Below are 16,282 nucleotides of genomic sequence, written 5' to 3' on the forward strand. Positions count from 1 at the left end.
TCTGAGCCCACAAAAAGTGAGTTAAGTCCCAAAATAAAATCCTACCATTGGAGATGCTCTAAGTGAAGTTCTCTTATAAATTGACTTAATTAAATCATTTTAAACATTCTTCAACCAAACTATTAAATTTCACCTAGATCTTTTAAGAACTCTAAATTTTTTTCTTTCAATCCCTAATTAACGGTGCGTTTATTTTAGCTTACACGTAATTTGTATTTTGACATTCAATTTTTTTTTGTATTTTGACTATCCTTTTATTGCAAGCTGCAACGTGGTTCCTTAGCATCCCCATGTTAAGGTTCGAGTTCCAACACGCACGCACCCTTCTTCTTCTTCTTCTTCTTCTTCTTCTTCTTCTCATTTTGTCTCTATAGCATTGGTAGCTATTCATTACTCTGTTTCTGAACAAGTAAGAATGGGGAAGATTCCATTGGCAAGTGGTTTGAGAACTCTCTTCACTGTTCTCGGAGCTCTCATGCTCGCTACTCTTCTCTACACAATCTTCACAGATGGTCTTCCATTCCGCAAAGAGCTTCTCACACCGTAACCTCTCTCTCTCAATCTCTTTCTCTGTTTTCATTTTTCATTGTAAATTCAATACCATGATCATAGAATTTTATACCATTTTCTTTTATTTGATTCAGATGGATGGCAGCAACTTTGGTTGATTTCTACATCAACATTGTACCTTTCAGTGTAAGTCAACTTCTTAACTTCATTATCTTTTCAACATTCTAGATAATAGACTTAGATTGCCTGCACATGTCTCTTAATTAGAAAATTAGAGTTTCTTTTTTATCTGGAATCAGTTCATTCTTGTGTTTTACTTGGTAGATTTCCAAGTATGGGGTAAAAGTAGTTTTGAAAGTGGATTCCAACATGATATGCAAGGATTATGTACAAAGATATTTATTGATGCAAATATACACACATCAGGTTGCACTGTTAATTCTGTTAAAAAAAGGATTATCAGTGATAAGTTTTTGCAAACGTGAGTTCTTGATATTCTAATTTGAAATATACATGGTGCAGGATTGAGTCACTAGACTGGTCTTATGGTGCGGTATCTTGGATTGAGAAATGAAGTTGTCATTTTATGTCTTGTTTTAATTATTCTGTGATTTGGAATTACAATTGTATTACTGCCTCTCTGTGAATGTTAGGCACAGTTTTCTCTTGAAAGGTTGTCAATTATCACTTGTGCTATGCGCCCTTGTAATTTTTTATGGAAATATGTCTAGTTGAGGAGACCTGAATTTCCTTGTTGTGTTTGTGATGTAATCCCTTGCTTTTCTTCTGTAGAACCCACTTGCAATTTTCAAATTTAAAATCATATTTCCTTTAAAAAACTACTGATGCTTAATGGAGCTTTGTCTATCGCATCAGGTCTGGATTGCTTACAAGGAATCAAACTGGATCAGCTCACTTCTGTGGATAATTTTTCTTGTCTGCTTTGGAAGGTATCCTCCTTTGTCATGATTTGGCGTTATCTTAATTGAATAATAGTCTTGGTAATATTGCTTAACCAAGGAAACTAGGAAAGTATTAATATATAGCCCATTTTTAACCTGAGCTATGAGAAGAAACACATTAGCAAGATGGTCTATGCTTCCTTCTGATACTGTTCCAGTTTATATTACCTTGTTCTGCTACTACTGGCACATAAAATAAAATTCCTATCACATGTAATGGTTTCTTATTTTTAGTTTAAATATAGCTCTCGGTGCTGTAAAAATGTGCATGGCACCGTATAAGTGAATATCAGATGTCATGGTTTCTTATTTTTATTTTAAAATATAGCTGTCACAGTGCTATATAAATGTGCATTGCATATTCGAAGTAAATATAGGGATCTGATAATGCCACAAATTTCATCTTTGAAATGAGTTTGTTAATGCATCATATACTTCTTTCTTAGTGGTCTGTATAAGAACAGTTATGATGGTGATTAGTTTGTGTCAGCCACATAGTTGTTATTTTTCATATTTCTTATGTAAATTGGATTCTGTCAAGAGAAGAATCAAATTATTTCCTTTTGTCTCTCTGGTAATAATAGTTCTACTGGATTCAAAGTTCTCCACCCTCCCCCTCCCCCCCCCCCCCCCCTTCTAATTTGTTCCACCTTTGATGAAATCTAGCAGCGATACTCTAATTTTCATATTAATATCAAAACACAGAATATCCCTATATAAAAGCTCTATTAATCATGAGTTTCTTAGTTGTTTATTATTTTGTTTACAATCATTTTAAGGAATCTCAAGAGTGCTAATTTATTTTCACCATTTCTTTTTGGTATTTTTTATTGTTTCAGCATTACCACATCCGCCTATATTGTTCTGCAATTTGTGAAGCTGTCATCTCAAGAATGTTCACAGGATCCCATGTATTATGTTCTGTTGCGGCATCCACATAAGTATGTCTACAGAAATACAACTACAAAGTCAAGTTCTCCCTGCATTTTCCATTATTTTTAGAATTTATTGTTTCTCTCTTCTTGTTAAATGTTAAGGCAGTTGTTCTCCAGTTTCATCCAGCTTATTCTTCTACTTCTCTTGCATTATTTATTATGGAGATTGACCAATTTGCTTGCTTTGTTTCTGAACATATTGATTATCTTCCTTTATTCATCATCAGTTCCAATTGACTCAGAGATGTTGTTTTATGAAGGAATGATGCAGAACCAAAAGGAAAAATTTCTTTTGTTGCGATGCTAAGAATCATTTTCAGCATTTTGGGTGTTGTTATGCTTGGAACTTTGGTTTACACTCTTGTCACTGATGGCTCTCCTTTCCGTACAGAGCTTTTAACTCCGTAAGTGCTCTGTATTTGTTATTGTTATTCTTGATGTCATTATCCTTGTTGTCAAACTTAAAGATGATTGAATCATTCTAATATTAAGCTTGAGTTGCATGAATGACAAGCATTTTCTTCTTGTAGGAAGAATATTCCTCTCCCATGATAGTATTTAACTTCACTTTTCTTGTTTAGTGGGAAAAAGCACATATTCTGATTATCAGTTAATCACTCACATTTGACGTCATGTGCTGTCTTCTATAGAGTTGACTGAATTAATACCAATTGTCTGTTTTTTTAACTGTTTTTTGGGTTTAACTTTGCTTTCATTGTGATGGAGTGACTTCATCATGAACCTTTTGAGGCCTTAGAAAATCATTGTTTGGAAAAACTGAGGACAAATTTTTATGCTGTGCGGATGAATGGTTACAATCTTTGTTTGACTTTGGTTCCCAATATACAACTTTCTTAATTAAATGGTTTTAAAAACTTGCTCCTGTTAAGTGTTTTTTGTCAGAGGCACCAGGAATCTAAACTCTAAAGTGCGGAAAATTAAACACTAGATAGCTAGTTATATTTTGTAAGTAGAGGTTCAAACTGAAATTGTACTTCGAATTGTTATTTATTCACCACAATTAACCAATCTTTCTAAGAATTTTTGGTTCCACAAAATACAAATAGACCTATGCTACCTTATTCTACACTGGAATATCATTACACAATTGGTTGTATATGTGATAGTTTTGCAAGATTTGCTCAAAGCTTTCGGCTGACTTCTCGACAAAAAAAGCTTGCTCCTGTTACAGGCTATGTACCTGTTATTGTTAGTGAACATTTAAAAGTTTATGCATAGAGTGCAGTGTGGAGAACATTGATTTTAAAAGTTGAGATTTATAAGGTGTTTTATTTTCTTCATTTTCCTTAATTGAATATTCACCGAGGCCAAAGCATGTACTTTCTGTATCTCATTCAAGTATATATTTATGACTTTGCATGCTTATGTGAGTATATCTTCTCCAAGATTTCTGCTTGTCATCTTGTCCCTGTCATCTATTTTGAGTTAATGTTATAAGCTCCAAAATGTTGCAGGTGGATGGTTGCAACGCTAGTTGATTTCTACATCAATGTCACAGCTCTAGCAGTATGTCTACATTTTTTCATCTTAGTTGATCTAAATTATACGAAGTCAGTAATTTATTTTGTTAATTTGGACGATTAAGGAGGCACTTGAAATTCTTTTTTTTCGTCCAAAAACAATATATAAGTTAGACTATAACAGTATAAATCAAATCTGCTTTTGGGCTTCCTTCTTCCCTCTGTTATTTTAGAGGAGGGTTTGTTGGTGTCTCCTCTTTCATGAGGATAGCAGTTTATCTTTATTAATATATTCTTTTGTTTTCGAAAAAAAAAAATCAAATCTGCACTTCGGATTGTATTTAGTGGCTATAACTTAAAGATTTAGGTAATAGTAGTATTTCATTGTCAATAGTTGTGAAAGTGATCTATTTTATTGCTGACCACTAAACGATCTGGAGATAATCAAAGTCAAAATAATTATGTCCACAGGAATATGATCAATACTGTATAAGAATGTAAAAGTTTGATTCCAGTACACTTGTTTTTATCTCAATATAACTATCCTAACTATTCAAACAATACCAGGTATGGGTTGCCTACAAAGAATCTAGTTGGATTTGTGCAGTCCTTTGGATAATTCTATTGATATGCTTTGGCAGGTTAGTTCTCACAATATTAAGTTTATTTATTAGTTACTGATTAAACCAGTTATTATGACAGATGTTATGATTTCCAATGAGCAACGTTTTTTCAATTATACTTTGATTTGTATATCAAATTTTGGTAGGTCAATGAGTCACTTTGTCATAAAAATGACAGTTTGCCCTGTTTTACTGCTTTTCTTGAGCATATTCGGGAAAATACAAAAAAAAGACTGATTTTCATTTTGTTTCCTGTTTAGATGTATGCTAGAACTGATTGTTTCTTTGCTTTCATAACCATAAGTAAAGAAATGGTTAATGCCAGTTATAAGTTATAACACATACTAATTTGTGTATCTGGGCTACTTGACTTGTGCTTTGAGTAATATCTTGTTCTAGTTACCCCCGATAAGTAACTTTTTATTACTCAATATCTTCTTTGTCTTGGCAATTGTAAAATCTGATAATTATATAATGAAATGTGAGATAAAATAAACAATTTTCTCAAAAATATTTTCAAGTTGTTAATTATGTGCATATCCTGTTAATTTTTCACCTTATCATAAGGCGCATGCTTCACTAGGTATCAAACTATAAGTTAGTTTACCAACAAGGTGTCGGTCTATGGCAGGCAAGCTAGACACCCGTAAGGGTATGACACAAGTTCAAACCCCGAGAAAGTCACATGTTGCATGTGATTGTCTCGGTTTTGTGAACATGACTAATCTTACCCTAAACGGGGGTGGAGACACCTGTCGAAGACAAAAAAAAAACTATAAGTTAGTTTTAAAGATAGTTTTCTCATTCGACAGTTATTCGTTCACTACTTTCTGTAATATTCTCGCTGCCAGTTTGTGTAAGCATGTATATATATTTATTGCAATAAGAGTAATTATGATGATTTAGTCCATTTATTCAAGATCATTCTCTATACTATAAGTTCTAATAACTCTTAACATCTTGTCTTTGGTGGTTAACGGTAATTTAATTGTTCAAATTTTCAGCATTACTACTTGCGTCTACATTGTCTGCCAGCTGTTGCAGATATCTATTCAAGATCATGCTTACCTTGTTTTAGTGCCTCATGGTGACAGGCAAGTCTAAAGCATTATTTTAGTAAACTGGAGAATCCTTTGATGGTCAAGAAGTTAATTCTCTAAGACTGTTGATTTTATCACTGGTCACTTTACCCTTATATGATTAAACAGATAACGGAAGATGAAGACCATCCAATCCAACCTTTAGTTCTCTCTCTTTATGTTTATAGTTTACTTAGAAACGTTAATACTTATTGTTGGTAGGGCAGAAAACAAATATAAAGGGCTTTCAGGCGAGGCAACATAGCAAAGGTGTTAATGAACAAAAGGCATGTGGTATGTTCTTGCAGATCTCTGAGTGAATTGTGTGTAAGAGCAATGCTAGCAGCCATAGTATAGTCAAAATCAGGATTATGTCTTTAATCGGAAGGGGTTGTTAATTGTAAATCATATAATCGTAAGATTTAACAACAACAACAACAAAAAAGTTTCTGTTGCAAATGTGGTCAGATTGTGCAGTTAAATTTGCAATTCAGCCAGAAAATGATTACAAATGATTAAGGCCCCGTTTGGATAAACAGCTTAATTAAGCGCTTATGGTCATAAGCGCTTATGTCATAAGCGCTTATTCATAAGCTATTTTTAAAAATTTATTGAAATAAATTAAAAATAAGCTGTTTTTCATAAGCTGTCATGAGTAGCTTATGAAAATAAGCTGAAAATAGCTTATGGCAGGTCATAAGCTGTTTGCATAAGCTCTCCCAAACACTGGCATAAGAGCTTATGTTGTCAGATAAGCTCAAATAAGCTCTTCCAAACTGGGCCTAAGTGATTTTAATCGTGATTTTGACTACTATACTAGCAACTAGCAAGTGCAACATGAGATTTATCTGATAAAAGGGTGTGTTATGAACATATTCGTTACATGTAAAGCTTAACATCTGGCCTTTACTTTGATTAATAATTACAGGGACAAGAAAAGTGATAAGATAATCCCTGCACAGATACTGTAACACATGAAGGCAGAAAATTAACTTACCACAGGAGATTGTCTCTGCGAACGATGGTAACAACTAGACAGTGTCGTTCTCCTAGACATAAATTAAACAGTTATTATGTAAATATTTGTTGATTATTCTACTTCGGTGTGTTATGTAAGCTTTGATTATTTCCCTGTATACTGTATTTAATTTCAAAGTTTAAAACGTGATTTAATTATAATTTTTTTGGATTTTTTATGGGAAATTTGTGTTTTCATTGATGTGAAGAAGAAACATTACACAAGTCCATTATGACTAAGCTTTGACATAAAATCCGCCGCCTTATTACCATTCCTACCAATATATGAAAGATGAAAGGAAATAAACAAGCTAGCAAGAGCCTTCCTTGATCAGCTCTTTGGTGTATGAGCTTGCAGCAGATGGGGTGGATTTAAACGCCCAAACCAGAGATTTTTTTTTTGATATTTGAGGTATATTTCATACATTTTGTGATCAGTGTTTAGTGTTAAGTGTGAGTGTTGTTGTGATTTTCCTCATGTAACTAAAAAAAAGTGCGAGTGTTGTGAGAGGTTAGTCATTGCTATCGGTGGTGATATCCTTCTCTGAAGAGCTAAGACAAAGTAGAGACAGACAAACCGAACGCTGAAATGCACCCTTCCTAAGCTAGAAACCTATGACATTCTCTAACTGGAGCCTCCAAAACATGAGAACCAAAAGGGAAATAACGCCCCAAGTGAGCCAAATGGTCTGTAAAAGAGTTGCCATCCTAAGAGTATGTTGAAACTTCATAGCCCCGTGTTCCATATTAAGATGACGAAAGCCATATCACCATAAAGACGAGACAAATTAAACTTCAGGAGAAGAGAGAAGAGGAATGAATGACCTTAAGAGAGTCATTCCCAATTGATTATATTAAGTTATTATTTAATATATTTATTACCAAGAAAATTTGCTATTTTTTTTAAGTGAAATTTTGTTATTGCTTAATGAAAAAGTATAAAAAGTATGATAATGACATAGTGATAAAATTAGAAAATGAGCATATAAATAATTAATCTTATCCAACCCTCTCATCATTTTCTTCATTCTGAGAAAAAAACCATATAGTGGAGTCCCCACACTAATCATTCTCTTTTTCCCTCTACCAAATGTAGGTGGTGAGGCCTCTCCCTCTCTCCCTCTCTCCCTAGTCCCTCCCTCCAAATTCCAACTCTTTCTGGTTTTAAGTATGTGCCTCCAAACAATGCATGAGTTACCACTAAACTCATCTCTTTACCTTTTACTGCAACCTGCAAACAATGCATGAGTTATCACTAAACTCATCTCTTTACCTTTTACTGCAACCTGCAAACAATGCATGAGTTACCACTAAACTCATCTCTTTTCAGTTCTTCTTCTTCTTAATACGCTTCAATGCATCACTCTGCTTCTCAACAACAAGCGAGAATGGCGCCGAAGAAGGTTTCATTAGCATTTGCTTTGAAAACTCTCTTCATTATTCTCGGAGTGGACATGCTTGTTATCCTTCTCTTCACTGTCATTGGAGATGGTCATCCATTCCGCAAAGAAATTTTCACACCGTAACCCCCTCTCTCTCTCATACAATGACCATAGAATTTTACAACTATTTTTTTTAATTTCAGTTTATCTCTTTCTCTCTTCATGTAATGAAGTTGTGATATTTGCCCCTGCTTTTGTTTGATTCAGATGGATGGTAGCAACTTCGGTTGATTTGTACATCAACTTTGTAGCTTTGTGTGTAAGTCAACTACTCTACTTCATTATCTTGTTCAATAGAATTAGGTTGCCACCACATGGCTCTATTTTTTATTTTATTTTTTCAATTAGAAAATCAGAGTTTCTTTTTTTTTTGTGAGGAATCACTTCATTCTTGTGTTTTTGTATGAAGCTGTTGGTACTAGGTTATAGGTAGTAGTTTTTGCGAAGAATTGATTCTGATTGTTAGAAATAAAACCATTCATATGACCCTTACCCAACTTTTGGGATAATTGGTTGCTTGACACTGATTTATGACAAGATTAAAAGTGAATTCCAACGTGCTAAATGGTGATTATGTATAAGGATATATATGGATGCAAATATACAAGCATGAGTTGGCACTTTTAATTTTGTTCAAAAAAATGTACGTACTGAAAGGGGGAGATTAATAGTGATGATAAGTTTTTGCAAACACAAGTTTTTGAGATTCTAGTTTGAGATATACATTGTGCAGGATTGAGTCACTAGTCTGGTCTTGTGCGGAATCTTGGATTGAGAAATGAAGTTGTCATTTCATGTCTTGTTTTAATTGTTTTGTGATTTGGAATTTCAATTGTATTACTACCTCTCTATGAATGTTTAGTGAAGTTTTCTCTTGAAAGGTTATCACTTGTGATATGCTCCCTGGTAATTTATGGGAATATAAGTCTGGTTGAGGAGACCTGAATTTTGTCTGCAGAACCCACTTGCAATTTTCAAATTTAAAATCATATTTCATTTAAAAAAATACTGATGCTTGATGGAGTTTTGTCTAATTGATAATATGTCAGTCAGAATAACTTCCTCAGGTGAAGTTCCATTCCATAAGCTCTGATATATTTGTCTATCACATCAGGTCTGGATTGCTTACAGGGAATCAAACTGGATCAGCTCACTTCTGTGGATAATTTCGGTTGTCTTCCTTGGAGGGTATCCTTCTCTGTCATGATTCGGTGATATCTGAATTGAAATGAGTTTGTATATGCAACATACTTTTTTCTAAGTGGTTTGTATAACAATAGTTATGTTGGTGATTTGTTTGTGGAGTTTGATTATTCTGCACTGTTACACTGATCCAATTGTATTACACCTAAACAGCCTAAACAGTTAAATTCAGAGGTTACACTGACAGGGCATTTATATTAAATCCCTTTGTTTGTATTTGCCACATAGTTGTCATTTTCATATTTCTTACATAAATTGGTTTCTGTTGAGAGAAGAATCAAATTGTTTTCTTTGGTCTCTTTGTTAATTATAGTTCTACTAGATTCAAAGTTTCTCCCCTCTTCCTATTTGTTAGCAGTGATACTCTAATTTTCATATTATTATCAAAGTGCACAATATCCCTATATAAAAGCTCAATTAATCATGAGTTTCTTGGTTGTTTTTTTTATCTTGTTTATGATCATTTTAAGGAATCTCAGAAGTGCTAACTTATTTTCACCATTTCTTTTTGGTATATTTATTTGTTTCAGCATTGCCACATGTGCCTATATTGTTCTGCAATTTATGAAACTGACGTCATCTCAAGCATCTTCTGAGGATCTCATCTATTATGTTCTGTTGCGGACTCCACATAAGTATGTCTACACAAATACAACTACAGAGTCAAGTGCTCTCTACATTTTCCATTATTTTCAAAAGTTATTAACTTTCCTGCTTCTGGTTAAGGCAGTTATTCCCCAGTTTTCATCCACCTTATGCTTCTACTTCTTCTCCTTCATATGTTATTATGGAGATTTATCGATTTGCTTACTTTATTTCTGAACATATTGATTTTCTTCATTTATTCAGTAAGAGGATGGTTAGATTTCTTGAGTTTGATTAACAGTTTGTAGAGTCTTGTCAATATCAAAGAAGCAAAGAAATGATACAAGGTCTTACAACTTGATGTTTTTATTTTTTATTTATTGGTGAAATCTACTGAGCTTTTAGGTGCAACTTGATGTTTTTCTTTTCTGCCCATTGCTAACTTTTATGATGTATATATATATAATTTTTATTCTTGTTGGGTCAACTATTCCTTCGGTGTTGAATTGTTCCATACATGTATATGAAGAAAAGGTTCTGGATGATATTTAGAGAGTCCAATTTCATGATTTAGTTATCTGTATGATTCAATATATAATCTCTTCACTTTCATCAACACTTTTAATTGACTCTGATAAGTCGTTTTATGTAGGAATGATCCAGAACTAAAAGGAAAACTTTTTTTGTTGTGATGCTGAGAATCCTTTTCAGCATTTTGGGTGTTGTCATGCTTGGAACTTTAGTTTACACTCTTGTCACTGCTGGTTCTCCATTCCGTATGGAGATTTTTACTCCGTAAGTGCTTTGTATTTGTTATCGTTATTGTTATTATTGATGTCATTATCCTTGTTGAATTGTCAACATAACGATGATTGAACCCTTCTGATATATGATTGAGTTGTGCATGAATGGAGCATGCATTTCGTCTTGTACGAAGAATATTCCTCTCCCATGATAGTATTTAACTTCGCTTTTCTTGTTCAGTGGGTTAAGGTACATAACCTGATTATCAGTATTTATCACATACTGAGTTGACTGAATTGGTATCCGTTGTGATTGAGTGACTTCTTGGTAAAACTTATCAGGCCTTAGAAAAATTATTATTTGAAAAAGCTGAGGAAAAATTTGTATACTGTGTGGATGAATGGTTACAATGTTCTTTGTTTGACTTTGGTTCCCAATTGTCTTAATTATATGGATTTAAACTATTTAGATTTCATAAGCTTTTACAGTAAATTCTACTTTTTCACAGAAAGTCACAGCCTGGCTTGATCTCTATAAAATCCAAATACAATATTAAGGCATCTAAAACTTGCTTCTGTTCTCCATGCTCTGTACCTGTTATTAAACATTTGAAAGTTCATGCATAGAATGCAGTGTGGAGAACATTGGTTTTAAAAGTTAGATCTCCAAGGTGTTTTATTTTCTTCATTTTCCTAAATTCAATATTCACTGAGGCCAAAGCATGTAATTTATGTATCTCATTGAAGTATATATTTACTACTTTGTGTGAATCTTCTCCAAAGTTTCTGCTTGTCTCCTTGTCCCCTGTCATCTATCTTGAGTGAATGTCATAAGCTCCAAAATGTTTGCAGGTGGATGTCAGCAACATTAATTGACTTCTACGTCAATGTAGTGGCTCTAGCGGTATGTCTAAATCTTTTCATCTTAGCATATCTAAATCATACAAAATCTAAATTTATTGTTAACTTGAAGGATTAAGGTTTAAGTAGGCACTTATAGAATTGTTTTCTTTTTTCCAAAAAGTTAGATGTTAGATACTTCTGGAACAGTATAAATGAAATCTGCACTTAGAGGTGTATTTAGGGGCTATAAATGAAAGATTTAAGGAATAGTAGTGTTTCACTGTCTATTGTTGTGAAAGTGATATATTTTATTGCTGACCACTAAATGATCTTGAGATAATCAATGTCAAAATAATTGAGCACAGAGGGTTATGATAAATACTACAAGAATGTAAAAAATCCATTTCAGTGAACTTAATCTTGTCTCAGGATAACTATCCTAACTATTCAAACAATACCAGGTCTGGGTTACCTACAAAGAACCTAGTTGGATATGTGCAGTCTTTTGGATAATTCTATTGATATGCTTTGGCAGGTTAGTTCTCACAATTTTAAGTTTGTTTATTGGTTACTGATTAAAACAAGTTATTATGGCAGAGGTTATAACCTCCAATGAGTAACTTGTTTGATTTTCAACTATACTTTTGATTTGGAGGTCAAATTTTGGTTGGTCAAGAGAAACTAATGTATTATTTATTTAGTGTCATATAAATGTCACAAGAAATGCTAGCAACACACTCTTTTATATACACTCCTTACACATTTCAACGTGATTGGTCCAAATTTTAAGAAGTCATCACATTTTTTAAGTGAGAGAAATACATTGACTATTTTGTAAATAGACCAATCATAGAGTGTATTTAAAAGAGTGTCGCTAGTACTCCTTGTAATGTCACTGCCATGTATTATTAGTGTTTTCTTTGGGGGGGGGGATATTTGGGATTATAAACAATAGAAATAAAGACTGATTTTCATTTTGTTTGCTGTTTAAATGTATGCTAGAAGCATAGAGCTGATTGCTTCTTTGCTGTTTGTATTTCTGGTCTACTTGACTTGTGCTTTGAGTTATATCATATGATAGTTACCTCCAATAAGTAACTTTTCATTACTCAAGATCTTCTTCGTCTTGGCAATTATCAAATTGGATAAGTCGATAACTGTATGGTAAAATGTGAGATTAAATGAACTCCCAATTATATTTTCAAGATGTTAATTGTGTGCATATATATCCTGTTGATCTTTTACCTTATCATAAGGTACATGTTTTACTAGGTATCAAATTATTAAGTTAGTTTTAAGACAAATTGTTCAGTTGGAAGTTAAGTTATTCCTTCAATAGTTTCTGTTATATTCCTGCTCCCCACTCTGTAAGCATGTAAACACAATCAGACTAATAAGATAATTGAGTCCCTTTTTTCAAAGATTCTGACTCTATACTAATTAACTTCTTGTATTTTGTGGTTAACGGTAATTTACTTGTTCAAACTTTCAGCATTGCTACTTGCACCTACATTGTATGGAAGCTATTGCAGATTCAAGATCCTGCTTACCTTGTCTTAGTGCGTCAAGCCGTCAAGGTGACATGCAAGCCTGAAGCACCTGTTTGTTTTGATTGTTTAACGTATAAATTTGGGTTGAGCTGGAGAATCCTTTTCATAGATGACTGTACCTACTTATTTAATAATAATAATGTAAACGTTGTTATAATCGCTCTCATACTCAAAACAATATTTATTATGAAAATAATAATCTAACAAACTATATACATCAAAATTAAGCAGTTCAAGAAATATTACTTGAAGCTGACTTCATGTAATAATATTTTTAGAAGTTAATGTTTTGAACATATTGTGTACTGTCTTAAAAATTGTCACGCTTGCCAGCTTTCACTTTCAAGCTCTTAAAGAAACAAAGAAAAGAGCAAAAGCGACGTCGAAACACTTGTCAACCAATGAAAACCATTCCAAAGCAATAGTAAAGCATCAACAAATCAAGAAAAAGTACTTTCAAAAAAAAAAAAAACAAATCAAGAAAAAGTCACGTATGTTTTTTCTCCCACGACAAGAAATATGATTTTAAGTATTTTTTTTTTCTATAACATCTTCAAAGCGGGTAACCATGTAAACATGAGACTGATTAATCATCTTGACTTCGCAGTCATGAGACTAATTCTTCATGACACTCTCGGAAATAAAATATGTAGGTCTCTCCTAGTAAATCATTCACAGTATGCATTACCCATAAATCAAATCATTGACTAAATGTATAAGAAATCCAACTAAATATTAATTGTGCTAGATCTTGTTGGTAATTTTTTCGTATTTTGATTAAAAACTTCTTTTGCCTTTAGAATATTTTTTTATTAAAAGAGAGAGACGACTTTTTTACACTACTGGCGTAATAATATTGTAAAATAATTACTAAATTAGTGCATCTTTTGAAAATATTACAAATTTAGTGTAAATGGTCGTTTTATTTTCTAAATAATATTAAAAAATAATTAGCAAAGAGGGGTAGTTTTAGACATGTAGGAGTTGATGTTGATAGGGTCCTTTGAATTTTTGCAAGTTTTTTTGCGAATTTCTAAGAATTCTTGCATGTACGGATTCCTGCGTGTTGCCTAGACTGCTGACAATTGAATTTGCAATATTTTTTTTCGAATTGTTGCCTGCTTGAAACTTACAACTTCCTGATCAAATGAGGCAGTAATGGTCTGCATAATACACAATAAATTCTGGGAATTCTCAAAGGTTTTATATTTAATTCTTCAGTAGGTATAATGAAATGAATGATGCCCTAGTGATACTGATTTAATGATTTATTCAATTGACTTGGAGTTCAGGCGAGAGTTCGTGCATGCAAAAATTCTCTGCAATTCGCAAAAAAAACTTGCGAATCAAGGAACCTCATCCACGTCAGATCCTATATGTCCAAAACTATCCTATTTTGCGAAATATTTTTTCACCCCTTTATACTATATTTTTTTTAACATTATCCAAGAAAAAAACCTAAATACTCAATGTCATATACGATTATTTTGGTACATCGGAAAGATAAATTGCACCCGTCAGAAATCGATTCCTAGACCTCCCCTTACCCAATTTATATGTCTCTGAGCTATCATACGGGGACGTCATGTACGATTTTGGAGGGAGCAAATTTATTTCAAATCCTTACATAAAACTCGCCAACCAAACAACGATTTCACTTTTTTTTATTATAAATATGGTCATTCCAAGATACAACTCCTTATGTCAAAAAAAAAAAAAAGATACAACTCCTTGGTTTAAAAAAAATTCAAATAATTACAAATAAAGAATAATTGTAAAAATGCATCAATAACAATATATAATTGTTAATCTAGTAAACAATTTAAATAAAATAGTAATAGTAATAAAATTTTAATAATAAAAAATTAAATTATTTATAAAAATATTAATATTTAATAATTAATTGAGGATAAATATCAATTTATTACTAATTTGACTTTATTATTACTTTGACTTTATTACTATATATTTTTCACAAAATTAGAAATTATATATTTTATTAATTTAAAAATAATAAATTAATAATTAATTGAGTTTAAATATCAATTTATTACTACTTTGACTTTATTATTACTTTGACTTTATTACTATATAGTTTTCACAAAATTAGCAATTATATATTTTATTAATTTAAATATAGTAAATTAATAAAACATATTCTAAATTATTATATTTATTTTATTAATGTTTTAAATATATAGGCTTATTTGATTAAAGGAAAAAATTAATTCATATTTAAAATCACATATTTTTACTAATTTTCTGTTATATATTTCTCAATTTATTATTAAATCAATAATATTAATTATTAGTTATTATAAATTTTCTATTATTATTTTATTTAACATTTATTTTAATAAATTAACAATTATATATTTATTGATGTATTTTTACGCACATTCTTTATTTGTATCTTGGAATGACGACATTTTTAATAAAAAAGTGGTTGTTGTCATTGGTGATTTTTATGTAAAGATTTAAAATAATATTTCTACCACCAAAATAGTAAACAAACTGACGATTTACACTAAATTTGTATAATTTTCAAAAAGTCCACTAATTTGGTAATTATCTTACAATTTTACAGGCTAATAGTCAAATTAGTCCCTAAGTTTGTAACAGGGTTTAATTTTAGTCTCTTTGAGAAAAATGATGTTTAGTGGCGGTTTTTAAAAACCGCCAGTAAATTAAAAAATGACCGCCACTATACGTTATTTTTTTCATAGGAACTAAAATCAAACTCGATTATAAATTGAGGGACTAACTTGACCATTAATCTATTTTACACTAGTGTAAAAAAACCGAGAGAAACTCAAACAATAAAAGAAACTAGGCCACTACACTGCGAAAGAAAGCCGTAAAAAATCACTAAATAAGAAGTTTATACTTGTAGTTTCTCCAACCAATGCATATCAATAGGAAACTCATGAGCCTCATTAGCCAAATAATCGGCAACCTGATTAGTTTCATGATATACTTGAACGGATTGCATAATTAGATTCAACCACAATATTACTAAAATCTAAGCTCCAAGCTACCTCTTGTGCTAATAAAATACCCCACAACTAGGGGTGGAAATAGGTCGAGCCGAGCCAAACTTTGCGTGGTCTAGGCCTGAACTGCATTCTCTTTTCGTGGCCCAAGCCTGGCCTGTGGCCTATCAATAGGCCAAATTTTATGGCTTGGCCTGACCTTTTTTAAGGTCTGGCCTGACCTACAAGCCTTCTTAAAAGCCTATTTAACAGACAATTTTATCAAAAGAAGGTCATTAGGCTGACGGGCTAATAAACCTTTTATATATCATTGCAC

At 32.2% G+C, this 16,282-nt stretch overlaps 2 protein-coding genes across 6 annotated transcripts; both read left to right on the forward strand.

The window, feature by feature from the left end:
- Positions 1-276: 276 nt before the first annotated feature.
- LOC130718208 (uncharacterized) lies at positions 277-6,793 on the forward strand. 5 transcript variants are annotated; one of them, XR_009012539.1, is made up of 10 exons: positions 277-543; positions 645-696; positions 1,387-1,460; positions 2,312-2,413; positions 2,668-2,811; positions 3,883-3,934; positions 4,456-4,529; positions 5,516-5,605; positions 5,818-5,884; positions 6,519-6,793. XR_009012539.1 is itself a non-coding variant. In XM_057568728.1 (10 exons), the coding sequence occupies exons 1-9, from the start codon at positions 416-418 to the stop codon at positions 5,853-5,855; spliced, it is 759 nt and encodes a 252-aa protein (XP_057424711.1). In that variant the 5' UTR covers positions 277-415; the 3' UTR covers positions 5,856-5,877; positions 6,519-6,793. The 5 variants fall into 5 exon arrangements, 4 of the variants coding, with proteins under 4 accessions (XP_057424711.1, XP_057424713.1, XP_057424712.1 ...); XM_057568728.1 differs by having other exon boundaries at positions 5,813-5,877; XM_057568730.1 differs by having other exon boundaries at positions 5,818-5,877.
- Positions 6,794-6,909: 116 nt separating this feature from the next.
- On the forward strand, positions 6,910-13,526 carry LOC130718209 (uncharacterized). Its single transcript, XM_057568731.1, has 9 exons — positions 6,910-8,129; positions 8,257-8,308; positions 9,164-9,237; positions 9,783-9,887; positions 10,173-10,184; positions 10,501-10,632; positions 11,433-11,484; positions 11,885-11,958; positions 12,916-13,526. The coding sequence occupies exons 1-9, from the start codon at positions 7,963-7,965 to the stop codon at positions 13,175-13,177; spliced, it is 930 nt and encodes a 309-aa protein (XP_057424714.1). The 5' UTR covers positions 6,910-7,962; the 3' UTR covers positions 13,178-13,526.
- The last annotated feature ends 2,756 nt before the right edge of the window (positions 13,527-16,282 follow it).

Source organism: Lotus japonicus, chromosome 5 (genome assembly GCF_012489685.1).
Source record: "Lotus japonicus ecotype B-129 chromosome 5, LjGifu_v1.2".
Classification (NCBI taxonomy): Eukaryota; Viridiplantae; Streptophyta; class Magnoliopsida; order Fabales; family Fabaceae; genus Lotus; species Lotus japonicus.

Coding starts and splice junctions, on each gene's coding strand:
- LOC130718209 (XM_057568731.1), top strand. CDS start 7,963: ATGCATCACTCTGCTTCTCAACAACAAGCGAGAATGGCGCCGAAGAAG. Junction 8,309..9,163: donor TCAACTTTGTAGCTTTGTGT/GTAAGTCAACTA, acceptor CTATCACATCAG/GTCTGGATTGCTTACAGGGA. Junction 10,633..11,432: donor CGTATGGAGATTTTTACTCC/GTAAGTGCTTTG, acceptor AAATGTTTGCAG/GTGGATGTCAGCAACATTAA.
- LOC130718208 (XM_057568728.1), top strand. CDS start 416: ATGGGGAAGATTCCATTGGCAAGTGGTTTGAGAACTCTCTTCACTGTT. Junction 697..1,386: donor TCAACATTGTACCTTTCAGT/GTAAGTCAACTT, acceptor CTATCGCATCAG/GTCTGGATTGCTTACAAGGA. Junction 2,414..2,667: donor CTGTTGCGGCATCCACATAA/GTATGTCTACAG, acceptor TGTTTTATGAAG/GAATGATGCAGAACCAAAAG.